We start from the raw sequence: 27,777 nt of genomic DNA on the forward strand, positions 1-27,777 counted from the left end.
TGGTTAGTGGCAGCAGTCTTTTTCATTTGAATTTTTAAAATTTCTTCTTTCTTTGCCTTTAGTTAGCATTCTGAAATATGATAGCTTTCATTTCAAGTTATTTGTGTTTAAATTTTTCATTTTTTATTTCAATAATACTGCACTGAGTAATGTTTTTAGCTATGATTAAATGAAAGCTACAGTTTGGAATAAAGTTCCCAGCATAATATGTTATTGTTTTAAATTTTTCCATATGAAAGAAAATGGATAAACTCTAAACAAGGTAAATGTTTTCATTTTGTTTTGTCATTGATATTTTGAACCCAAAGGCAAACATTTCACACATAAATATTGATTTCATTTAAAAAAAAATAATGAAAAAAAAAGATAAAAGCAACCCAAAACATAAGTTTCACCCCATTATTTTATCTGGAGTAAAAAGCAATTTTCCAAAAATATATTTTCGTTGGGAAAAAAAATATCCAAAATGCAGTTTGATTTGTTTTTTTTCTCTTTGCTGGTGTTCTACAATTCTGAGTATTACATGTGATTCCCAGTAAGTAAGATAACTAAGCCCTACATCTGATAGAATATACATTTTTTTTCTGACCCCGCTACATTAATTTCATCTTTGGTGCTGGAACATGCATTCCCATCTAGTGTTTATTGACCGCTTTCAAGGAGGAAAGGATTTTTTTGCTAGATTATTATTTTTATATATATTTTAGGTGGTTTTTTTTTAATTAAGAAATTAACAAGAAAATTGCCCCAATCACTTTTCGGGTATGATAAAGACAGTAAAGAAATTATCCTTGAATACAATTATTATAAGTAAATATATTGTGCTTAATTTTTATACTAAGGCAGATGCTTGAAACAGGAATATGTGACAAAGCACAGGGATGAATCACATTTTTTCCCACAAATGTGTAGAAAAGTTTGTTCAGTTTTTTTCCTCCCCCTGAAAATAGGAGTAGGCTTTTTAATAGCACAGATGTTGCTGCAATTGTGCATTGAATGGTATTCAGAGAAATAACAGAAATTGGGACATTTATGAAAGTGGAAAATAAAAAAACAGAAGTCAGATCCACTTGCAGGGGCTTCTGCTGTATCCTTCACATCTCACTTATATACTCTCTTAATAATAAAACACCACCTTATACATGCTTATTCTTTTAATTCCTCATTCAAGGACACTGTTCAAATGAGTAAGAGTACAGAATTTATGCAAATATGATAATGAGTGCCCAAAGAGATGGTTTCACCATTCATAAATGGGGGATTTTTGCCTTAAAGAATTGTTAGAAAACCAAAACTAAACCAAAATTTACTTTTTACTACCGTTTTGTTTTTAAAAATGTATTTCAGTTGTGTCTGCACTCTCAAAGGCAGCTACACAGATATTTTGCTATTTTTTGCTAAACCTCCTGTGTTTATAATTTTCAACCCCCTTATTTTCATTCTTTTAAGAATCCATGGATGACCAGTCAACTGAATTACCCTGCTTGCTTCCTAAGAAGGAAAAATCCCATAATTTTAGTCTGATGACATCTATTATCAATAACAGATTTACTTAAAGTTGTAGAAATCTTTAAACAAACAACAAATATATGATTTTCAAGTCCGAGGTACTTACTGGGCCTTTCTTGAAAAGGGAACAATGGTAAAGATTGAGATGGTTGTATTTTATCTCAGTATAATATATTGGAGGTGTACAGGCTGCTGGAGCAGAGGATCAGAATTAGTGATATCAGTGCAGGATTGCCACTAATTCAAATAGATGTGGGAGCCTCCTCAGCAGGTTGTCAATTGCTAATCCAAACCATTATCTAATTATCCAAAAATATCCTACACAATTTCATAGGCATGAGACCTAACTGCCCAAGAAACAGCAATGAACGTGGTGTGTCACATAAAGGTAGCGACCATCTGTAAGATTTAATGTAAAATTAGCCTTATGGAAGGCAGTGGATCTTTGTCACTCTATTGTTGCAGTAGAGTTTGAATGCCACCATCAGTAAATCTGACAGTTCTTGTTAACATGAATTGCCTGCTGGTGTGTCCCAGTGTCACCCTGTGGCAGTGCCTATGCAGTGAAATGCTCCAGTGAAGGTGGGATGAAACACTTTTTAACATTTACTAGGATTTATTCTAAAACTAAGTGATTAATAGAAAACCACTCAAAGAAATATAAAACAAGTTTCAAAACTCTGATATTTGTATTGCTTTGCTAAGTTATTTGGTCAAGGCATCTTCTCCTGCAGTAAAAGACAAAACTTTAAAGACTGCTTAGTAGTCTTCCTGGTCACCCCACTCGACTGCTGGTTCATCATCCATTCGTAGAATAAGATAGGAGAGAAGCTGAAAGAGATTCTGCCACAACAATAAAGAGACAAAAAAGGAGAGGTCGCTTACATCTATCTCACAGCGTTCCCCAGCATAGTTCACGTCGCAGAGGCAGTGGAACTTGTTGAGTAGGTTCTGGCAGAGCCCCCCGTTCAGGCATGGGTCAGAGCTGCACTCATCAATGTCCTTTTCACACCTAGAGGAAAGACTGCAAATTCTAAGCCTCCGAAATCACGAATCAAATGCGTCAGACAGACATATTTTTAATTCAAAAGCTTTTGGGGGAAGGGAGAGGAAGATGCTCTGAGGCATATTTCCACATGTGTTTATGATTTTATTAACTACCTGATTAGCCACACTCAAATCCTGAACTTCCTGTATTATTTTCAAACACAGATAGTTAAGCAGGCAATTTCATATCTGTAAAGCATTTCATGGTTAATGGTGCTTAGCAAGGTGTAATGAAAGCTTGTGTATGATTTTAGAGCTAACTCTGGCACAAGTCCTGCTGACAGCTTGCTTATCCTTTTCATTGTTCCAGGAAGCTGAGGGCACATTTTCCTTCTCAGTAATCTGGATATAAGTCAAACAAATGTGTGTTTTTCCCAGCTGAGTGCTCCTGGAAATATTCACCTGCCTGTTTTTTTTTTTCTTTCATTTTTTTCCCCTCAATTTGGAGTATTAGTAGATTCCAGCACAACCTTCTACCCGGTCTCTCTGAGATGGGCCCCAAAAATGGTAAGAATGGTGTAGAACAGGCTTTTAAAAGCCTTAATATGTATCATCAAATGTTTTTGAGTTAATTCTGATGATAAAGGAGATTTGAGTTCTCATAATTTGTCGAGGTGACCAATGGAAGGATAATAAGGAATGTGTAAAATTATCTGAAAGCTTTTAATGATTTGGTGATTTTGTCCTCTGACAATGCTCCCTTTTAATTCCCTGCTCCCTTTCATTAAATAATGCTAACATTTAATCCTAATTTTTCCAGATAAAAATGCAGGTTTATTCTTGAAGAAGAATGTGAGAAACTCCCTCTGAGTAATAAGGAATTGCTTTGTTCAATCATATTCATAACCGTGGAATAGAATTTTATTGTTACATCAGAGAAGGGCAGTTTTTTATATTAAACACTTTTACTTTATTAACCTCTAAACATTTTTCAATGGCCTCTTTAAATGGTAAATTATATTCATGTATTTCAAAGAACTAAAGTATTTATCCAATGTATAAAAATTGTATAGTTATGAACTTATGCAAATTAAAAAACCTCCAACAACCCCTCAAATCTTCCAGGGGACCAGGTACCTGAATCCAACTGATATTCAGAAACATTTAAAGGCCTGACTCCCTTTAGGTAATTTTTGAATGTCCCAGCCTGAATTAAATGAAAAATTTGTTTTCAAGAACCAGCTATATCTCCTTTTATGAAGAGTAATATTTTCACATTTCCCTTTCTACCTGCTATTTAGTTTATTGGGCTTTTGTGTGTGTGATCCCGAGTCAATTGATTGGCATGGAAAGATGGTGTTTTCTCTATACACTGCATCAGTGGTTTTTTAAGGGATGAAATATTGTCTTAAAGGAAAATGCCTGCTTTATCAATCTAATACATAAATGTACAGAGGGGTTTGGTTTTAATTTTCTGATTAACGGATATATTTGAATTTGTTCTGAAAAAAGAAGGGGTGAAATTTTCTAATTTGATATACTAAGACCTCCAACCAAAGAAGTAGCACTGGTTTATGGTTTGGCAGCCTGAAGGAAAAGAGGACAAACAGTCAACTTTATACATTGGAGAAGAAATGTCTGGCTGTGATAGCCAGTTAGCGTGTGCCTCGCTTGGTTCAATACGAGAATCGTGGGAACCGTAAAATAGAGATTATTGCCAGCCAGTGGGATGGATGGAAGGAACCCTCATTCCCAAAGCTATAGTTAGCAAGTTGCCTGGCAGGGGAAGGAAGAAGGAAAAAAATAATTTCCTTCTACCTTAAACTCCCAAGAAATATACACAGGGAAGAAGTATCTATGAATATGCTTTTACTTCTTAAAATTTCATTTTAGTTTATTTTTTTTCACTTCTGCTGAATGTTGTGAGGTGGCACAAAAACAACCCTGCTGTTACCAGTGCAGTGCAGATGTGTCTGCCGACAACACTGTGCTTTGAGTGGGTGGGAATTTTCATTTCACCTATCTTTTATGCCTTAGTGTACTGTTTTCACAAAATCAGTGGGCTCGTAGGTTTTTGAGAGAACGAAAACCTTTTGTTGAAAACTTCTCTGTGTTATAGCTTGCTCCAGTTGCACTTCTGATATTATACTCGGATGTAACTCTAGTTTCACTAGGAGTATGTACGGTATTTCCTTTCTCACTATCTGAAAGTTGCCCTTACCTGTTCAGACCATAACAATGCCTTCCTATGTTTTTACAGCCCCTAATGCCCTGAGTCTGTCAGCCCTCCCTGCTCCAGAGCTGTTTGTAGACCATTATTAAATGGTAATTAAATTGCAAAACATACTACAAGATGATACAAATTTCACTGTGAGGAAGGCCCCTCTGTTTCAGGCTAAACAATAACATGTAAAAAGTTTTTCTTAACCTCTTCTAAAAATTCTGTTTTCCTACTTCAGCATTCAGTAAGAAAGTAGTGAGCTGCAAGACCACCTCATCCCATAGATTGTATATTCACAACACATACATGTGAAAATCAAACAGCTTTGTATATTCATGTGTCAGTGTATGTAGCTAATTTATACATATGAGCAGGGTATGTGTGTTTATGTGTCCCCACCTATAGAAAGATAACATTCTAGAGTGTCATACAAAAATTTGGCACAGAAGACAAAAAAAAAGGCACAGAGAAGCAAGCATTCCGTGCTGTTTAAGAACTAATATCTTGCTCTGGAGTTCCTGGTGCTACATTGGACTGAATCTGGCTGTATTCATTTGTGATCTTTGTCTAAGTAAAACTGCTTTTCTTCAGAGCCTCAACGTCACTCAAGCAAAGAACTGCTACACTTAAACAGCTGCCTTGTCTGTATTTCTGCAGGAGGGCAAAACCCCTATGGCTGTTACCCTCAGGACTCTTTTGGAACAGCTTGTGGAAGAATTGCTCCTCAAAGATCTGCAGGGCAAAGCATCTCACCGTTCTCCAACAAATCCCGGCAGGCACGCACAGGTCAGCTCACCGCCCAGGTCGGTGCAGTTGCCATAGTTGAAACATGTGAGGTTTCTCTCTTCATTCCCACAAACTGTATATGGTAATCTTCTATATCTAAGTAAAGAAGAAGGCAATAGCAGTTATTTGCACTTTCCTTGTTTCTGGATGTCTTGTGCTCTCTCAGATGAAGCAGGGGAGCAATGCTGTTACTGATTGGGATATTGTCCAAAAGAGTGACAGCAGCAACTGAGATTTGAGACTCACAGAACATGTATTGCTGAACTTTTTTAATTTGATGAATTTACTATCATTCTAGTTACATTACTAATGTGGGTCTGTGAGATACTTGGACAGGATTTTGCCTTCTCTGAGATTAATGGGGCATGCTTAGAAGGGAGAAGTTTATGGTGTGCAGAGAAGGGCAATGAAAGGCAAGAGAGGCCAGGGAAGAGTCTGCAGCCTTTCCAGAGAAGAATCTGAGATGAATAAGAAACAGTCATGAGAGGAGTGTCAGAAGTGATGGAAAAAGTGGACTGTGTGGTGTTTGTAGCCACCAGGAAAGCTGGGCTGAGAGCAAGCTGAGAGGAAAAGACCAATTTAACAAAGATGCTGTGCGTGAGGAGAAAACTTCTTTGCCAGCCTTTCTATTGTTATTTTCTCTTACCCACCAACTCCAAATTTCTTTATTTATAGTTCTAGAGCTCTATTGCTCTAATAAAAATATAGTTTTAGGGATTTAAAAACCTTTAAAATATTTTTCTAAAAAACCGTGTATTTTCAAGCTCTGGAAGACTTGTAATCCTGTCATCAGAGAGCTCGAAGGACCAATGCTGGAAGCAGAACAACAGAGCTATGCCTTGTTCCCTCTGCCCTTGCTTCATCAGTCTCTGCCTGAGCTGCCAGCGCTTCAATCTCAGTCCACATCTAATTGATCCATACAGCTTTCTGTATTGCAGAGTCCTTATACATTGACTCTGCAGGCCATAACTAATATATAGTTACATGCATAACATCTGTGTTTAAAATAGAGACATCAGTGACGTAATAACCCTTCAGAAGAGACTTGACAAAATCATATGGATCAGCTTTGTTTATAGTACCTGCAAAATCTTCCAGTGAAGTTAGCAGCACACAGGCAGGAGTATCCATTAATCCCATCGACACAAGTGGCCCCGTTTGCACACTGGTGGCCAAGGCAGTTGTCTATGTCCTCTTCACAGTTTTCCCCTGTGTAACCAGGTTCACAGCTGCACTCATAAGAGGTGACCCTGTCGGTGCAGTTTCCATGAATGCAGGGGTTTGAGGAGCATTCATCAATGTTGACTTCACAATGACTGCCAGTGTATCCGTCAGGACATGTGCAACGGTAGGAAGTGTACAAGTCTTCACATGTCCCCTCGTGCATACAGGGATCTGAGCTGCAGACATCTACCTGCAAACAGCCAGTACGAGCAGCATTTGCAGATATTTTGAGAAATTGCTCCTCTTGAGGCTTTTTAGTAGGGATGTCAGCATTTTCAAAGTATGAGAGATAAATGCCACTGATGTCTATGGTGCTCATACATCCTCGCAGGCCATCCAGGCTGTCAAAAGCCTTGTCAGCCACATAGATGTCTGTCTCTTCTCTTAAAAAGTTGAGGGTTCCTGCAGCAGCTGTGCTAGTTGCAGTGTCTCTTTTGTTATCTATATCCATGTGCCATCTAGAGGACTGGGACAGGGGCTCTACCATAGAGACCATCACTTGATGCCATTTCCCGTCGCTCACAGGCACTGAACTAGCAAGGGTCAGCCTATAAAAGCTGTTGCCACTTTGTAATTGGAAAAGTAACTTGGAGTTGTGAATACTGATGATAACAAACTCTGGCTCCTTCTCCGCATACAGCAGGATCACATCAGTGTCCCTAGTTCGAAAGCCAAACACGATATTGGTGAGGTCTCTGCTGATTTTTCCGTTGCTTCTGTAAAATATCGCACTGCTCCGGCCACTAAACACTGCGTTAGCAAGACCTGTGCGAAGATAATAATTGAGAAACCAGGCCAACTTTAAACCAATACCTGTGGAACAATATCTCTCCATGGTCCCTGTCATGTAAGTCCTTTTGGGTTTGCTGAAAAACAATCAAATTCCACCAGTGTTTCAGTTATCCCTGTCTGCCTCTTATGACTATGGAAATTACAGGGCAGTGCCAGCATCAGCTATACTGACATCAAAAGTGTGCTGCTTTGCATCATCTCGAGTCAACACTCTAATATACAATTCTACATTAGTGTCATCTCTGTATTTCAAAAGAAGACATACATTTGTCATTTTATGTTTCTTCCTTAAGTATAGGCATCTAGTTATTCCTCATGACAGATCTGGACCGGGTGAACGTTTCTTCTCAATTCTTTTTTTTCCCAGGTGTTTCTTAAGATGTTTTAGAAAGGATTTGATTGGATCCCAATTTACTCTCACTGATGCAAAAGGATTAATTTAATTGAAGTTAGTTGACAAATAGCCCCCTCGAAATCCATGTAAGAAGAGCCATACCTGTCACATTTAAAGCCAGCTTCTCCTGCTGTGTAGGCTCTGCCACAGCCCTGCTGACAGCAGTGAGCCTGTGCTGGTGGGACTGGGAGGGCAGCAACACTCAACTTGCACTGCTGTGAGTGAAAATTGATGGGCTACGTTGTGGCAGTTTTATGGACATCTTCACAAAGGTATTTGACATCATTCATTAGCATGGTTTCTACTAAAATGCACTAACTCACTGGGCTGTAAATTTACACATTCTGAGATTTATGAGAATTATAGACAGGGAGGACAGACAGGAAGGAATGTCTTCTGTCTGTATTTCAGAAAAAATTAGCTTTGAAAGATCCTAGCACTGAGATAAGGTGGGTTTCTGAACTATCTGCGGGCTTAGTAAGTGTTGAGGAAAAGAACCCCTGGGAGTCCCAGTAGGAAGTTATTGACTGTATATCCTGATACTAAGGCAGCAGAGGTGTAACTAAATTTCCTGGTGCATCAAATGTAGTGTCTTTCTCATAGAAAAAGTTTCCTCAGAGGAAATCGTACTAAAAATCAGTCAGAATTTTTCCAAATTATTTCTGAATTTTTAAAAATGTCTTACAAAGCAGCTGAGTTTTTTTTAAGCTCATAAAGCTAAATTACCCCTGTAGAACTCTTACAAAGTCCTGAGCACAGCAAGCTACCTTGATGTGCTTTTACTCTCAGCTGTGCCACTGGGCATACAGTTCTGCTGTTACTTAATGTTCCCCACATCGGCTTCTTGTAATGTTTTGTTCTCTTTTATGGAGTATCGTGTAATGTTTTGTTCTCTTTTATGGAGCGTATGCCTTCCAAAAGGGCTTGCTAATCGTAGCCATCTAGGTGGAACTGTGGCCACAGCCCCTGAAAAACAGCTTTTGTGCTGCCTTGGCTTAAAATTGTATCCAGAGCAGTAGACACCAGGCTGGCAGAGAACTCACTGGCCAGGAAAGCTTTTATTACCATCTGTTGAACAAGAAGTTTATCCTGTAGCTAAGAATACAATTAGTTTAAAATGCAGCTCTATACTACAGGAATTTTGGAATATCTATTACGGAAACTCTCTACTGTTGCCACGTAAACCAGCACAGAAATCTTAAAGTGATGACCTTGAGATACTGAAAGTGTAAATGACCTTGAGTATAGCAGAAGGAAACAGTTCAGATACTTTTCCCTTTGCTGTATCTATGTTCATATTTTACCATAATATGCAAGAGTAAATTTTATGAGAGAACATATATTGATGTTATAATGAAAGCCATCTATGAGAGAAGGTACAATTATTCTAATTTCAGTTATAAAGTTGAACAAGTCCTGCAATGCTGATTCTAACAATCTCCATAAAAATAGCATCATATTGGTCTGTCTGTGATAGAAGTCTTTTGTTGATCAACATTCTCATTCCTAAAACTGAGCCATTCTAACAGCTTCAATCAGATTGAGTGTGAATTTATCTTCCTTTACAGCTTCGTTAGGGCTTTCTTTGATAGCAAAAAGAAAAAATATTTCTTCAAGATCCTTACTTGCTTTTTTTAATTCCACTCCAGAGTGGGAAGGAGAAGGAAAGAGATATGCAGGGTGGCTAGTGATCTAAAGACAGCTAATGCTCATCAGTGCCCAAATAGACTGTTTGGTGTGCAGGTGCCTCTTATGAAGACACCAGTTGAGAAACTATTCTGCTGGTATTAAGGTGACTTTCTTCAAAGTTATTGAAGTTTATTGAAGAAAATCAAATGATGTAATGTATGTTATGTATCTTGTCTTTTCAGGAAGATCCTAAGGTTAATCCAGCACTGGATATCCTCTTATCTCTTTGCAGTGGTAATATGAGGGGTACACTTACACTCTGGCAATGTACTATTGTACAACAAGTTGTGCTGAATAAGTAAATATCAAAGGTCCTGTAAACATTAGTGTCTGCGTCAGTGTCTGTCTGACAATTTCTGGGCTTGGTAGGGCAGACTCTTCCCATTAACCTTACTTAAAATTGACATAGTCATTATTTTAATACAGAAATAACATTTGAATGAACTTGAGAGGCAGTGAATATTTAGTTTCAAGGCAATGCTGATGAAAATTTTGCTGATCTCCAAAGATGATTGGAAGAACTGAAATGTACCTACATTCAAATCCTTGGTGCACCAGCTGGCATTGTGCTTCATGAGGACAGGGCCCAAGCTCACACCACTTAACTTCCTCGCATGCCTTCCCCACTGTGTTGGGGGGGCACGTGCAAGTGAAGTCATCCCAGATTGAATAGCACACACCACCGTTGTGGCAAGGGTTGGACTATGGGGAAAGAGAAGAGATAACCTAAGTATGAATAAATTTTGGTGGCCTCCCAACTCTAGGGATGGGGGACTGTTTGGCAAAAAGGAGGTTTATTTCAGATGGAAGCTGATAAAGACGAGTACTATGACAGCACAGTGTGTTCAATAATTGGTGAAAAACAGTATTTCAGCCTTAAAATAGTTTAATTCTCCCCTATGCAAATACATTTTCCTGCTGATATTGATCATATGTAGCATAACTCAACAAAATCTGCTCCTTTTAGCGTTTTCACTTGTTTTCCTAGGATGTCATTATAATCAAATAATGTGTGGAAACACACAAAAAAATAAAATAAATTCCCCATTATAAATATGTGAAAATGCTCTCAAAAATGTCATTCTTACCTTGCAGAGGTTGTCACCAGTGCAGCCTTGGGTGACATTAATAAGGGTTCGGTTGATAAGAGAATTCAGTGGATTGGTGATGGGAAAGAATTCCAGCGGCTGGTTATTCACTCTTACATCTTGGATACAGCCTTTGAAATACCTGCCATTTCTATCAGTTTCTTTGTTGTCTGGTAGGCCTCCAATGTAAAGAATATCCTTACTTCGGATGGTTAGCAGTGGAGTAGATATAAAGCCTAGGTAGTGAGAGGACTGGAACAATTCCATCTTATTTGGTTCTATTTTTAATGTTATTAAGTGAAAGTTTCCATCGTTCACAAAGTGTTTTCCTAATAACTTAATGGAATTTAGAGCTGACATTGTGAGTTTCCCACCTTCCAAATAGACTCTTATGTAGAGGTAAGTACTGTTTCTCAAAGCCAGTAACAAGCCAGAAGACTTGCGTGTTCGGACAAACATTGATAGGATGAAGTTCTCATTCTGAGTGGCATCAATGGAAAAAGCAGCATAGCCTGAGGAGTCCTCAGATCCAAACCGGCCTGGAATGTACTCTTGAGGTTGGAGATACAGGAGGGAAAAAAAAAAGGAAGAAAAATAAAATAGTTAGGGCTAAGCAACAAGGGGGCCAATGCAACAATCAAATAACTACTTATAGTAATGTTTATGTATGGCAGTAAGATGTGCCTGTATTTATGGATGAATAAAGATTTGATCCAGCTGTAAATAGCTTCTATTTGAAAATTCCTGTTGGCCTCCATGGCCATAGCATTAAGCCCCTGTGCAGGACCAGATGTTATATTACTGGGCATATTTTTCCCCTTTATCATGTGCTGTGTAATGCTGTGTTTTCAAGTGGTTAAACAAGGACAGATTTCTATAGTTTCATGGACTGGTCCTCAGAAAGATCATTTTGGAACAAACCTAGCTGCTTTGATCCTCTGATGACCATGGAAGTTACTGTAATTCTGGAATTTTGTGATATTTTTTGCACAGATTCCAACTGCAGAAAGCTGATCGTCAAACCCCTCCTGCATAAATAGGGCACCTACGTGGTGCTACACGGGCTCCCCAGTTCTCTGCCAGACTTTCTGTTCCTGGGGCTCAAGATATGCTCATATACATCAACTTGTATCCAGTTATGAATCCTGTAAAGTCCTGTGAGTGCCCATCGTGCTGTGGTGTCATGGTGGAAAAATGATCCTACATCAAGTAAGCTTTCTTTTTTTTTGTGCTTATCAATTAAAATGATTAAACCAAAACCATCTGTCTCTCTCCCTTACTCCTTATTTTCAGTAATGATTTTCAGACTTGTAAGGATACAAAATATGTAGCCAAAACTGTATTTTATTCTGATGAATCATCTCATTAAAAAACAACAAAGTGTTTCTATTTTTGCACTGTAAGTTTTGTGATCTTGTCCTCAATATTAGACTTCCTGCCTAAACAATTTCAAGAGCTATTTTTAATATATCAAATTCATAGAAAGAATAAACCAAGCTTTTGTTTTTAAATGCTCACATAGCTAAAAATTCAGTCCTCCATTGTGCAGTAAAACTCCTAGAGTGAGATCTCATAGGCCAACTTTCTGCCTGCAGCACTACTTTTTATTATGACTGCATTAAAAAACCCAATGAAAATAGGGACTGACTGTGAAGCCCCAACAGACCCTTAATGACCACACTGCACTAGTATGTGGTATGATCATATTATTTAGCAACAGGAATAAATCCTAACTTGTTCCTAAACAGACAATTTCATAATTAAATTTGAACTAGTTTATTTCTATTAATAACATTTCCTATGTATCTACATCTACTTATAAAAACTCTTCTATGTAGAAATAAATACATGTTGAAATCGGTGTTTTGAGGCATTAAGTCAGTTTATATATTCTCTGTAAGGGGGTACCAGAGACTGAAACATTTTTTCATGAGGGTAAAAACAAAATTTCTGCTGGAATGGGGATTCCACAACTGCAATATTAGAAAGAACCATTAATCTTCAAAAAGGTATTTTGTGTTTACAATGACTTTGTTACATTTCTCTCTATTTATAAATATACACATATATCATCAGTCTGATCTGTTTGATGAGATGACTGGCATCACCTTGGTCAATATTAACCTCTTGGGTCACAACATCTGGATGCTGATCAAAATGAGTCAACATCTGTTTGTTATTTTGTATATGTAGAGAAAATATTGCCTCTTGTCAATTAAATACTTGGCAGCAACTTTTCTTCAGAAAGACACCAGCATTTCTTATGTTATCCTTTACCACAAGTCTCTCCCACTCTGCCTTTTAAGAAACCTGCCACAGTCTTTTAAATATGGCATATATCTAGAACCTATGTATCAAAATGGCACAGTGCCATGATTAGCAAGGAATATTGTGGTCAGCAGGAAAAAAAAAAAAAGCATTGCTTTCTAACCATTCTCAACAGTTCTAATGCCAGTATAAGCCGCTCCTGGCCCTGACTGGTTTTAATTTTGCTTCATATAAGGAGGCAAACATATTTACCAGATGTTGTCCTATACTCCAAAGTTGCCTTCCAAATCTTTGGATAAATTACAGCTAGACTTCAAAGAAGTCTGTTACAATTACCTCTCAGACTTTGTCATTTTGCAATAAAGCCAAAAAGAAAAACTATTGAAAGGTATTGATAAGTATTAGGTATAGCATACAAAATGAAATTGTATTTAAACATTTTGAAATGTATTTGGAGCCACAGCTTTCTGCAGCAATGCATTCAATAAGCCCCTGAGGCCAGTTGTTCAGCTGATGTAAATCAATGTAGCTTCCCTGGCGGCACTGCAGCCATACCAGTTTACACCAGTTTAGGATCTGTCCATTCCAATCTGACCATGGCACTGCTGTTGTGCTTAATTTTTTCCAGCCCACTTGGCAGATATATCTACGTAAATATACGTATGTATGTATACGTGTATGTATGTGTATGTATTTCCTGCTCCCTAAACACTGCCCTGTTGACCATGTGTGGATGGTTAGTAAGGGGACAGAGGGGAGCAGCAGCAAGGGCGCTGCATGGAAGAGTCCTGTGCAATTTTCTTAAACAAAACCGCTTGTTTGAAATTCCTAAAACTTTATCTGAGGAAGAATTGCAGAGTTCACCCCAAAATGTTCCTGAGAGTTGCTGTGTTTAGAGCTCCAGGGGGCTTCACCCACCAGATGTAGTATAGGTGAGAGTTGGGCAGGGACCTCCTGTTGTCCTTCCACTTTTCCTCAGCCTGCACTTGGAAAGATCATTTGTAGCAGGAAATGTGCTACAGGCATCTACAGCTTTTGTATTCCTACCCATCACTGCCACAGAGGCTGTTTGCTGAGATGTGCTCTTCTGTTCCCTCACACAGGGACACGTTTCCCTCTGGTCTCCATCCAGCTTCCTGGGAACTGCTGCCTGCACTAGTGATTGTCCAGCACTGTCTTAGGACAGCTGAGAGATGAATGGTCCCTGTCTCCAGCCACTGAAGCTCTGCCTGCTCCTTGGGCTAATCAGATTAAGCTAATAGTATAATCTCATTAATTTTTTAAAATTGGAATCTGTCTTTTTTTAACTTGCGGTACTTTTGCTTGCCTTTTATTGCCTTAAATGGGTCTCTTTATAAAAGCCTAGAGAGCTTAAGGATAAAATTTTCAAAGAATGCTTTGAAAATAAGTCTTAAACTCCAATTGACTTGGTTGCTTTCTAAATTTTACTCAGCATGGATAACCTCCAGTGAACTACAGTTTTTCAGAGTTTATGGAGTGCTAAGACCACTAGGAAGATTTTAAAACAAGATGAGTGGAATCCACCACTTTAGCCTGACTTTTTTTGTCAGGCTGAAAAGCAGCCTTCCCGGGGAAAGCAACTAGAGAATAGCAAAGGTGTGCTACTACTAACCTCTTGCACTTTCTTACCAGCTGACATTAAGCTCCGGAGATCCTAAGGGTCATGCCATTTCATCACCAGGTAAACAGTTTCAGCATCCACTTAAAACACAAATGCCAGCAGCACTCCCTTACCTGTTGCACAGTCTGGCCCTGTGTACGGCCTGTAGCAATCGCAGTGGTAGCTCAGCCACAGGTTGGTGCAGCGTCCCCTGTTTTGACAAGGGTGGGTGTCACACCAGTCCTTTTTAGCACATCCTATCCTGACATTTAAAGATGACTCAGATGATACGTTCTCTGGAGTAATAACGTTCAAGTCTATTTCAATATCCTGAAGACAGCCTACAAATGAAGGTGCAGAATGTATATTATAGGTGTTAAGCAGAGAGTTGCTGCTAACGTTCCCCACTGGTAAGCCGCCCAGAAACGTGCTCTGAAATGCAAGCATCGCAGGATTGCTATCTATCTTAGCAGACGTTTTATTGAGACAGGATTCTACACAAGAGCTGTCAAGCAAATTTAGAATAACAGCTCTTGCCAAGGTTACCTCCACTGAATGCCATTCTCCATCACTGACATTATGTGGAATATGCAAAAGAGCCTGTGGCTGATTATTGACTTGCACGGATAAGTGTAAGTAGCCATTCAGTAATTCCAGCTTCGCAAACGTACTTTTCTCCCCTCGGTAAAACAGAAAAGCTGTGGGCTGCACAGTTTGAAACCTCAGGTTTATGTTATAGAAAAAATCCTTTTTATGGGTCAGGGGATTCTTCAACAAAAGGAAACTGTTTCCTTGAAAAGAAAATGTGGTTATGGTTTCACAGTGTATTCCAGTATACCCAGGTGAGCATATGCAGCTGAATCCGTGTTGGCCATTTTTTAAATGTGGGATGCAGATTCCGTTGTTTTGGCATTGATGATCAGTACAGCCATGAAGAACTTCTGTACAGTTCCAGCCACCATAAAAAATCCCTTCTTTGTCTGCAGGTGGGCAATGGCAAGTGTAATTCCCAGGAAAATTCTCACAGATTCCACCATTTTGGCAAGGGTTCATGTAACATTCATTGATGTCTTCATCACAGTGAGTACCTGAAGAATAAACAAAGAATTAGGCATTCTGATTTGACTGAAGCCCAGAATAACTCTTTTAATAACATGTGTTTTATTAAATTATCTTTTATTAGAGGGGAATGACTTGACAAAATAGATGATTGTCTGACAAGTATAACATATGTTAAATATAAAATTACATTCATTTGTCATGGTTTCCTTGTGCAGAGTATTATATAAACACCTTATTGATAATCACACTTTGGAGAAAAGAACCAAATAAATGGACAGTTTTGATATGGATAATGTAATGAAATTAAGATAGACATCATCAGATGTGATCAAGAAATTGTTTCCCACGTTTCCTGAGGTAGAAATTTAGAATGCTTTGTGAGGAACTGAATTATTTATCACATACAAAAAGCCAAGAATTGTTGCTTAATTCCTATCCATTATATAGTATGCTGATGAGCTGGAGAATGATCTGCTGGTCTTTCCCTGTTTTTCATGTTCATTCAAACAGTATAGGAATTACAGACTAGTATTCCTGGTCCCATATGAAACATCTTGGAGCAACAATCTTCAAGTGAGAGTCACGGGACTTGCAAGTGGTATATGGTATGGTGGGTCAGACTGAAAAGTGGGTGAACATGCCTGTAGATGTATGTACAGCCAGCTGGCTGTCTGAAGAGCAAAATTCCCAGTGTGAGCAGGGAGATGCACAGTGTGTTAATAAGAAATCCAAAGTACTTAAACCTACTGATGGCCTGGCTAAGATGTAATGGGATGTACCCCACCCACACTGAGTGGGCAGGAGCCACATTTCAGGGTTAGGCAAGTATTGCAGTTGCTAACAAACGACCCACGGATCTCAGGTCTTCCAAATATAAGACAGCAGTCACTTCTGCTCTGTCAGCCATGCTCTTGCTTTGAGGAGAGTTCAATTGGAATGTGAGGATCTGAGAAAAGCTGTTAGAGGAGCTGGAACTTGTATGTCCAAGCAGAATATTCCTGGTACCATGTATCTGCAGTGGAACTTTTTAACCTCTCCTTTATATATAATATAAAGTAAGAAAAGATGAAAGGAATATTTTTTTCAAGTGTCTCAGGGTTTGATCGGTGATGAGAGCACTTCTGTAGAAGACTGGCAATACAGACTCCTATTTCTTCTTCCATATAATGTTTGGCTTCTGGTATATCTGGTAAAAGGAGAGCTCCTCATCTTAACTACTCTGTAATTTGATAGATTTGACCTAAGTAGGTCTGCTGGATCACATTTCACAAAGAAATACAAATCTGTTCCTCTTGTAAAACTAATCTGTTTACCTCTCTGCACTGTTGTTCATCAGTAAAGTGGTAATTACAGTAACTTCTCCCTTGAGCAATCAAGTGGCTGATATGCATGCAATGGATCAGGGAAAATCTGTTCCTTATCTCTCTTTGAAGCAGTCAAAATATCCAAATACTTTTTTGATAACTCATGCTAAGGGCAGCTCTTAGTATTTCCACTTCCCTTCCTAAAATAGTTATTTTAGAGAAAAAAGAAATACTTTGCAGTTAGTTTTAAAACTAGTATCATCAGCACAAAGTAAATAGATAAAATTTCATCCATCCCAACAGCAAAACTGGTGCCTGTAAAGCAGATAATGAGAAATGCTGAGACTCAGAGTTGCAGCTAGGTGTACCAGGCACCACACCTAGCTTTATGTACAAATTCACATCAAGCTTTGTCTTTACAGCAAAATACAGCCATTTTTCATGGAAAATTAGAGCAGCATTCAGCCACAATGAATTGCTTCATATAGCAGTGGATAAGTGTAGTTACTTGGGCTAATTCCTTACCTGTCCACTTTACTCAATCACAGTTGTAACTAGACCCATCTTGGAGAGTGGTAAGTTACAGGAGACAGAAGGGAACTGAGAATTGGGTGAGATTTGTTTAAAAGATTAGCCAGAGTGGAGTGGTCAGAGCATGTACATAAAAGCATGATCAGCTCACTTACCAGTCTTCAATTAGAAGACTTCCCACTTGAAGCTTCATATTATCAAACACAGCTAGTGCTATCTCCCTGGTCTGGCAGTGAGGTTTTACAGCAGCAGTCTCTCTCTGTTTGCCAGCCAGGCTCATCTTTATTCCAATGTGAGATGTCTATGTATACCTTAATGTGTAGTGGCATCTGGCAGAAATATGACTCATTGGCTCTGACTTCCTCAAAGTGAAGTGCACTTCCCAAACCGTTCTGACTGGGGGCCAGAACAATGTCTGCTTTGTCCAGTTTGTGGCAATTTCAGTGTTAGCGACTTGTCCTGCTTTTGCTATTCTACTATATGAAAAGTGAAGTTACTGTGAGCAGTTTCCTGTTTTGGTCAGTGTTTTAGTACATCTCCTGCCTGATATTGCTCCCTTCTCTGCTTTGACATCGAGGACAATGTGTCCTCAGGTCTTTTATATGACTCAGTCTTAATATGATGGCTGTAAAAATGCAGGTTTCTTTAGGTTTTTGTGTCAGAGATAAAAAGTAGTCCAACCCACAAGCAGTCGGATCAGGGTTGTACTTAGCCTTGTCATAGAGCTTCGGAGTGGACAGACTGTGCTTAAGGATTTATAGACTGAGATGCCCTATTAAACCTTTCATAAAAAAATCAGCATAGCGAATTGCTGGGTCCTTAGCTGTTGCATTTTCAGTAATGTTTGATGACTCTCTGTGTATCAGTTTATTATCCCATGGCACCTGCCATACATCCCCTTTGCTTTGTAACTTGTGATCTGGGTCACACTTTGCAATAGTTACTTGCTTCTGGAAAGGATGATGCAGATGCATAAACTGAATCCAACTTTACAATAATGTTTTAGTGTCTGTATTTTTCTCTACTTCATCAGATTAGATATAAAATGAATGAATTTATTTCATAAGAGTGCTAAATTCTTTTGGAAATAATATATATTTCTATTTTTAATTTTAGATAACAAATTTGACCAAAAAAAAAATCAATGTCCAACAAAGAAATAAAATGGGCTTTATGAGGAGGTACACTTATTATTAGTGTATTCCTTGCCTATGCAAAATCAATATTATGAATGAATAATTAAATGCAAAGTGACTCACAGAACCACTTAAATGCATGTAATTTCAGAAGCATTTCAGTGCTTATTTTTTAAGTAATGATACTAAAACTATGTTGCAAAGTAGTTTTTTTATCAGGTTGTGTATATATATACACAAATGTATACACACATATATATAGGCTTACTATTTCATAATGATATTAGCACAAACGCAAATATAGGTCACACCAAAAGACAAATAATAAGTGATTTTTTTCATATCAAAAATAAATAGATCAGCTGTTCTTTCAAGCAGGGTTGATATTGCTTGTTATCTGGCAATTGCTGTATGAGCAAAGACCACTGTCACTCAAGATAAAAGCACTCTAGATAAAAGGATTAGTCAATATTTATAGAACTGTATAAGCAGTTCAAATAGCTCAGGTTGGAAAAGTTAGCATGTAAAAAAAGTATTCTCAAAAGATGTAAGACATACCAAAAGTAAATGCAAGTAAATGTTTCTTTTCAGTGGTTACATGCATTAGCTCAGCTAAGCATATTTGTGTTTTTAAAGCAAAAAGTAAAGTAAAATCATTCAGCATTTTCTCTTCTAAATATATTACACACTGACCTAAAACTTTAGATAATGAGAATATTTTTGTCATATTTTTATAGATGGTTTCTTTTCCAGCCTGTGAAGTTTTATTCAAAACAGAGATGAAACAGTTCCTTTGACTCAGTTTTACAATATCACTCATGTGTCTCCTTTTTTCATTTACACATTATTACTATATGGTACCTATTTTCTAACTGTTAACCTCTTAATTAAACTCTCTGTTTCAAATTTAGCAGCAAAGGTTTCCTGCAGAAGCAAGATGACAAAAGCAATTATTCAAGAATAAGTCTGCTGAACACCACTAATTTTCATTTTGATTAAACAATTATAAAAATATTATCCAAATTACACTTTTAATACACACCTTTGGTTAGAAATCTTTTGCCTTTCCAGCTCCCTGACACTAAATAAATATCAAGCAAATACAGACATGCAACCTGGATAGATCCTACACATTCAATACAGTCTAAGTGCACTTACAATTTCACAAAAAATTCACAGAAAGTAAATATTTACCTGTAAACATTGTCATTAAAATGATGTAAACTTGTATCCTAGTGGCATCCATCTTTTTCCAAAGGAAAATTTCCGGAAGAAAAAGATTGTTTAGCACTTAAGGAGTCCACAGAGTAAGTTTCTGTAAAATTCACAACAGTTCTTAGTATAAAGGCTTCCTTTCCAGGATTAGCTTGCTCCACTTCTGTACTTGCTGATGTGGTCTGATGGTGTATTTTGCCCAAGCCAGATCAACAAGGCTTAAAGTAAGTCTCATTAAACTGCTTACACAATAGATATGTATCCTATTTAAATTCTTTTTCAGTATGTCCTCCAAGTGTGCTCACACCAAACTTTGCATTTCCTAGAAAGGCATATTTTTAGGATACATTTGAAACTGATTTGTCACTTTTTGTTGTTCTACAAGGTGTTGTTTTTTAAGACCTTTTTTCTTTCAAGGGGTTTGTTAATCCAGATCAACTCTGGTCACTGTCATTCAGAGAAACTGTACATCTCAATAAGCAGATTGAAAAGACCTAAAATTTGATCCTGTTTCTTTATTTTATAAAATATTTTTGTTCCATTTGCTCTCTTTACCTACCGGAAGTCTATGTCTCTAGATTTTTTTAGTGTGCTAAAGACAGGAAAAAAATAATTTACCAAAACATTTTTTTTTCTTCAGATCTTGAGCAAGACATTTTAATTTGGACCAAATTTAATTAGAGGAAAATAAAGTTCAGGAGATTTAACTACTTATTTCTGTGAAAAATTTAGCAGCAGACATTATTTTTGGCACATGTGTTTATCAATTTCTTCTTTTCCCTTATCTCGTTTATTCATTAATTAGGAAGTTCCTCACCTTGTGTCAAATGTGTTCTTAGGTTGACCAGAAGACTCATACACAGAATACAATTTTGGATTCCTTTAATCTACAGTTCACAATTGCTTTAATGGAGATGCTCAGAAAATTGCTGCTTCTTCCAGCCTGGGACACAGGCATTTTTCCTATAATACTTTCAAATGCCATGGGATAAGGATGTCATCCAGACTCTTTGAAAGGTAAGTAAGGAATCTTTTAACAAAGTTCATACTGATAAGTTAATGTGTATGCACTTGATTAGTAGTGCTTATCAGATGTCTTGTGCTACAGCTTGATGATTAATATGCATTTTATTTTGAATATAAGAAGAAAAATTTGGAGGCTCTCAGTAATTGTCAGTCCTTTTGCAATATGACCTTGATAATATGACTGAGGTAAGATTATGAACATACAAACAGTCAACAGGTGGGGATAGACATATGTTATTACAGCTTGGTGACAACGTGGGGCTGATGGCACTCTGAGACAGAGGAACTTCCTAGCAGGGAATTTAGCAAATGCCTGAAGCCGTGTCAGAACCACTGGTGGGTATTTTGAACAAACCTGTCAGGAACAGCCACTCTAATTACAGTAAGGGTTTGATGTATTCTTTAATGACATTTTCATTTACAAACCAAGGAGAAAAATCTATATGAAACCACCATAAAGTGGGTAAAAAACGTGTGTAATCCTGCCCAGAAAATAATTGTCAGAGGTTCCCTGTCAAAATGGAAGGCTCCATTGATTATAGTTTGGGATTGTCGAGGGTTTGCTCTGGTTGGTGTTTTCATGAAAGATGTGGATGTTGACATAGAAAGCTTGCTCATTGAGTTATCTGATAAAACAGGGTTAAGAGAAACTTTTGATTGTGTTAAGGACAAAATGACCTTTGTAGCTGAACATAAGAAATTGGAGAAATGGCCTGAAAAATATTGTATTCAATTTTGGAAGGGCTCACTCAGTTTCTGTAGTCTCAGGCCAGAATAACCAGCAATCAGGTGGAACAATAGTTTCAATCTACAAAGCCTCAGTCACACCGTGGCAGGAACACTGAGTTCATTTTTAGTTCTGCACTGCAAGGACAGTTTGGATCAATTGGGAAGAGTTCAGGAATTATCACAAATCTTGAAAATATGGCTTCTGAGGAGAGGTTAAAAAAGTAGGGCTGTTCAGTCAAAGCACAAGCAGAGGAAATGGGACACGGTAACAGTTTTTCAGGGTAAAAAAGAGAGCACACTGTTCCCTGAGACCACAGTAAACAAATGAAAAAGTCACAGGTTTGGCCCTGCACAAAGAACATCCAGGTCACACTTTAGGATTTCTAATGGCAATGAGACAAAAAAGCCTTCACATAAGATGCCTGCTGGGAGCCATAAGGTCTATTTTGGATCCTTAAAAATTGGTTAGAGGCAAAAGTGCAATGAGACATGAGCCAGCAGATCCTATCTTAGGCACATAGATAGTCCAAATGATACCTGCATGTCAGTCCCTTCCAATTCTATTTTTTCCATGTTTCTATGCCTTCTTTGAATAAAATAATTCCCAGCAACTAAGCTGTAGATATGTCAAACTCTACTTCCACATATAGGTATCTATGCACATAAAGGTATCAAATGCAAGCAGGAGCAAACCTTGGAGAAACTCAGATTGTAGCATGCCCTTCAGAATATACTTTATGGAGGACAAAGAGTTTGCAATAATGCTCCCTCCACCTATATTTTACAGTTTTGGAAATATCTGTTACAAAATCCTACCCCAGGTGCAAACAACTCTTTTCAAGGGTCTCATTAATGCTGAGGCCAGGGGAAAGATCTGGCAGAGCACATATTCTTCAGGGCCCCAGGTCTTAGCAGACAGTCACAAAAATTCTAACTTTGCCACATCTGTGCAGATAATTGCAAAGAGATAATTACTCTTTGCTGGAAGGAGGAAGTGCATGCTCACGAGTGAGTAAGCGCAAGGAAATAAATTGACCATCTCTGTGTCATCATAATTAAAACCCATCCTTCTGGGCATAAATCAGTCACCACGGAGGTCAGGAAGGAGGTTTTACTCTTGTGTGTATCAGTGAGGGGTATTTAAATGGATTCTTTTTTCTCCTATTTTTATTCAATAAAGAACTGGCTTACATTCAATACTGAACTTAATGTGACCAGTGATCTGATCTTGTATGGCAATTTCTGTTGCTGTCTTAGCAGAAAAGGCCTGTGTAAAATGAAGGACAGAATACAGGGCAGAGCTGGAGCACATGGAAAATGGGATACTTTTAAAAAGTGGGATAATAAGCATTTGTTAACATAGGGCTAATTGGCACATGATACTTTTCACACAGAACTCTAATTCTGTGAAGCTGTAAGACCTTGCTAGTTATCCCTATCGCAGACAAATTCACTATTCTGCTATTTTTCCTCTTGCCATTTCAAATGTATGTATAAAGTTAATACTGGCTAGGAAAAAAAATTAAAATAGAAATAAAGTTGAGTGGCTTGGCTTAATCATTAAATATGTCATTCTAGTTGAGGTATATGGAATTCATAACGTGCTACATTCAGAATGGCATGCTGTAATTCAATCTTTTTAAATGTTGCTGGCCTGAAGCTTCATAGACTAGGTTGAATTTTCAGTAAAAATGGATTTTTTTAAAGTAGTAAAAAACCCCAGTCCCTTAATCTCTTCAATCATTAAAGATTTTCTGAGAGCAAAAGTACTTGGAAATGTTTTTCCACTTGTTTCACATGTTTTGTCACACCTAAAATAGTTTTCATTTGAGGGGGGAAAAAAAAAGAAGAAGAAAATCATGTACATGCTGTAGGTGATTAGTTGTTTAGTGAGATCTGGTGTGTTTATTTTATTTTATAAATATTGGAAACAGCCGGCTGAGTTCAGCTTGGCTTCAGCTCCGGAGTGGACGAGCCAGCCCCTTCCAGAGCCTGCTCTGTGAGTGCTCTGTAGGCAAAGCTGCACGAGAGGTCAGGCACACACAGCCTGGCAATGGGGAGGGGCCGTGTCCTAGAAGGGCAGCACAGCAAAACTGCTGCTTGTAGCCTACACCTTCATCCCATATTTCAATTTACACTGCCAGCCATGTGGATCCAATTGCAGGATTAGGGTCTGAATCTGGAGTAAAGGAAAACCTCGTTGAAGAAATATGTCCCTGCATGGCGCTCATTTTCCTTTCATTTCCCTGCTCCTGGAGTCAGCTTTATGTACAGGTAAAATGCTGTTGCATTTGACTGATGGAGGTAGGGAAGAAAATGAAATGGTGGCAGCCCAGTTCTCCCAGGCAGTATCCACCTTGAGTGGGTTTTCTGGCTGCACAAACGTGTTGTAGCTCTGGCCATCTTGTTGATATGAGACAGGAAGGGTAGAGGAGAGGAGGGAGAGCACAATTACAGGGTGTGACAGGTTAAAGTGGAAAAGGATGATCTATGAAGCATACCATTAAGAAAGAAAAGAGTAGGTAAGATTTTGGAGACTAAACAGATGAAAAAGTAGAGGAAGATGTGAATGGGGAAAAGGAAATAAAAACATAGAAATCAATGGTACCCCCAAAGTACCAAAGGCATTTCAGACAGCATTCTTGTTAGACACATGGGCATTTATGGGTACTAAGAGGAGAGAGAGTGTATGGTTATGGCCATTAATCTATATAGGACATGTGAGGGATGCTAAGAAACACTGCACCTCATAGATAAGGTCTACACAGAGATCTGAGAGTGGAAAATGTACACCACTGCAGCAATTCCAAAGACAAAAGATTGGATAAAAATTAGAAAAAAAAGTCATAGATTTTTTTTTTTTAAAATTAAATAGTCATGTGCACTGGAGTAGAGAAGTCAATTCACAAAACAGAGAATTAAGACAGAATCATAGAAAAACTTAGGTTTAAAAGGACCTTCAAAGGTTATCATCTGGTCCAATGCTCCAGTCAAAGGGTCAGGACATCATCCAGAGAAGAAATTGTAATAGCAAGTTTAAGAGAACTTGTTATTTTATACCTGATCATGGACCAGATATTTAAAAGTCAAAGAAAGATATTTGGTGTTCTGCTTTCTGGGGTGTGTGTGTGTGTGTGTGTGTGTGTACGCGCTCTTTAAGTTGTAAAAAGAGTATATGTAATTCAGGAATTTTTCATGTTTTACCTTTTAGAAAGCTGTGGCAAGACTGTCAAATTCAAAGCATTAATGATCTGATTTGCATTTTTTGTAGATTTATGAGCTTGTACATACAGATGATGTGTGTGCATTTGAACTGAAGTATATCCAGAGGGATCTTAAAACAACTAATACCTCTGAGTTGCTTAATTAGATCATACAAGGTCATGTTTCATTGACTTGAAAATCTGTTTGGAGCATATGATTCACTTTGGAATTAGAAAACAAATTAATTTTCCATTCTAAAAACACTTAAGGGCTTTAAAAGAGTGGCTGTTGCTGATGAACACTTCCATTGAGAAATGTACACTGTGTCTAGTCTCCCCTAAAAGGGATTTTCTACCTTGTCTCTTGTTGCCTGTTTTCTATTTGTTTTAACTGAGTTAGGCAAGCACAGCCGCTGTGCTGTCTAGTGTGAAACGGCTTCTGCCCTGGAAATGGTGCTTTGAAAAATTTCAGTGATTTGCAAGATTTTCTCATTTTGCTATAAGTAATGTGAATCTCCACAACACGCAAAAGTGACTGTATTTACATAACTTCATTGTCAGTCCTTATTGAAACAAACTGAAAAAGTCAGTAGGCCAGAAAATCATAGTTTTAATAGGGCCTATAGAGCTTAATTGAGAATGGAGACCTGACAATAGAAAAATATAAAACGTGAATGTGTGAATGCACATAATGTGTTTATGCTCTGTGTATTTTGAGCTGTGCATAGCATAACTGTATAAAAAGCATGGATATGATCTGTATCTATGCTATGTATAATTACACTTCTCTATTCCTACAGTATATATTTCTACATAATTTATTATCACTTAAATATGGGAAAAAACAAGCCTTTTGCACTGAACTATGAACTCTTCTTTTTTTTTTCTTTTTAAGGCAATTACTCTACATGGTGTGTAAATAGCTGTGACTTGCTGTAGAGCAGATGTAGATGCAGAAGACCCTGGACTTTGGACTGGGATCTTTCATTCCAGTTCCGTATGAATGGTAATGGCCGGGGATCATACCTGTTTTCACTTCAGCAGCAGGGTTCATTTCACTCATTCCCTTCAGTGTTAGTCCTTTTGTAGTTTGAAAACTCATCTCAGTGGTGGCTTTGTTTATTCAGGGTTTCATATGCTTAACTCATCTTGAAGCTGGGAAGCTTGAGACACAAACTAGCTTCATTTTTGCTAGTCCCAGTGGAAATGGCACACCATGGACTTCAGCTAAGACTGTGTGTGCTTTCCATGGTCTGCTGCCTGTCTTTTGGGGGATTTCCTAGATGATAGTATAGGAATGTGATTTAGCTAGATTCAATCTAGTTTTTCTATATCTTTATGTGTTACAGTTAACTTCTGTACCTGTGCAGATGTATACACAGTACAGCATTTAAATAGTTTTCTTTATTTGGTATGATAGGTAGTGATTTACCATAATGTTTTGGCCTCACAAACAGGCCTAATAACAGATTCTGAACCCTCTTTGCTAAGACAAAATAGTGCCCACAGGACAAAGACTACAGGCATAAATGTATTGATCATTATGATTCTCTGTATTAGTGTCATGTTGTTAGCACAGCCAGACTCGAAGAGTTACAGCAGTGGGAGAGCAATCTGAGTCAGATCTACCAAATCTACTTCTAGCAGTTAATTATCAGCATAAATTAGCTGTTCATTCTAGGGGTTTTTCTTCTCTCCAAGACTGCTTACTGAAAGTGCAAAGTTCATTGTCAGCCGGGGAAGGAGTGTGCCTTCCTTAATCTGGTTCTCCTTACCCAATCAGCAGAAGTCCTTTTTCTTAGTTAATTCAAATATTTTTAAAGGGATCAGCACCCGAGTCATCAGTAAAAGGTTAGCTTAACTTCTTTAAAATTCTCCTTGTACCTGAAAAAATTAGTCCAGGTACTAAACAGAAGCAGGTTTATTTCAAACAGTGCAAATGAGCAGATGTAAAAATACTAGACTTTATCAATTGTTCCTCCTATTAGCAAAGAATGAATAATTAAGAGCTAGATGCTACAGGGAACAATTAATGTAAGAACTTTTATGGAGTATATCACATAAAATTAGTTTTGGTGGTCACTTTATCAGCTTATTTTTATTACTCAAAACCCAGACATACTCTTTATGTCCTTGAGAAGACCTTAGACCTGGGACTCATCAAGGATAATTAATTGCCATCAGACTGTAAAACTCCTGAATCCAATCCAACAAAAGCATTAAAGTGATTTTTTTAATGTATTATCAATTAAAATGGGAATTGTATATATGTGTATACAAAATTAGGAAGAGTTCCTTATGCACCAGAGAGTTTGCACTGCCATTCAGAGGGACTGAGAGGCTGGAGAAACAGGCAGTCTTCAGGAACCTCATGAAATTCTGCAAAGGATTCACCAAGTCCTGCACTTGGGCACAATTAAGTCCATCTACCAGTGCATGGTGGGGTCCAGCTGTCTGGAAAGCAGCTTTGCCATGCTCTGAACAGGCTGGGCATGAGGCAGCAGTGTGCCCTGACAGCAAGGAGGGCCAGCAGCCTCCTGGGCTGTGTTAGGAATTATGTTGCCAGCAAGTTGAGGGAGGTGACTCCTCACCTCTGCTCAGCACCAGTGAGACCACACCAAGTCTGAGTCTGGGCCACCCCGGTACAAGAAGGAAGCAGACACACTGGAGCAGGTCCAGAAAAAGGTTGCGAAGGTGATTTAAGAGATTGGAAAATCTGTCATGGGGAATTTGGGTTGTTCAGAACTTGAAATGAAAGCCAATTTTAAAGGCAGGAGATAGCCTTCAAGAAAAAGAGATATATAAACTTTTTCCCAATTCACCTGTTCCTTCCCCTTGAAGAACTATGTATTGCCTGACCTTGCAAATGTGATTGCTCTCATGGATGGCATTCTTCTTAAGACATGTCACATAAGTGTGAGATTCTCAGTTGTATAGATGTCCTGCTTTTAAATTTAAAATGCTGAATGTTGTTAAATAATTCTTTTTAACA

The 27,777-nt window shown here is 38.0% G+C and overlaps 1 protein-coding gene and 1 long non-coding RNA gene across 2 annotated transcripts in view; one reads left to right on the top strand and one right to left on the bottom strand.

Annotated features, from left to right (window-relative positions):
- Window positions 1–27,777, bottom strand: part of CRB1 (crumbs cell polarity complex component 1) — a 99,448-nt gene that overhangs the window by 24,732 nt on the left and 46,939 nt on the right. Inside the window, exons 6-11 of the mRNA XM_051804263.1 lie at window positions 14,714–15,667; window positions 10,691–11,241; window positions 10,139–10,304; window positions 6,586–7,492; window positions 5,471–5,599; window positions 2,395–2,521 (exon numbers count right to left, since the gene is read on the bottom strand). Of these exons, the coding sequence (XP_051660223.1) occupies window positions 2,395–2,521; window positions 5,471–5,599; window positions 6,586–7,492; window positions 10,139–10,304; window positions 10,691–11,241; window positions 14,714–15,667 (2,834 nt within the window). The remainder of the gene's footprint in view (window positions 1–2,394; window positions 2,522–5,470; window positions 5,600–6,585; window positions 7,493–10,138; window positions 10,305–10,690; window positions 11,242–14,713; window positions 15,668–27,777) is intronic.
- On the top strand, window positions 5,378–15,661 carry LOC127478645 (uncharacterized). The gene is made up of 3 exons (XR_007907289.1): window positions 5,378–5,503; window positions 11,684–11,899; window positions 15,566–15,661. It is a non-coding gene; the product is annotated as an uncharacterized LOC127478645 (long non-coding RNA).

Source organism: Manacus candei, unplaced genomic scaffold (assembly GCF_025592945.1).
Source record: "Manacus candei isolate 608988 ecotype Guabito, Panama unplaced genomic scaffold, ASM2559294v1 h1tg000005l, whole genome shotgun sequence".
Lineage (NCBI taxonomy): Eukaryota > Metazoa > Chordata > Aves > Passeriformes > Pipridae > Manacus > Manacus candei.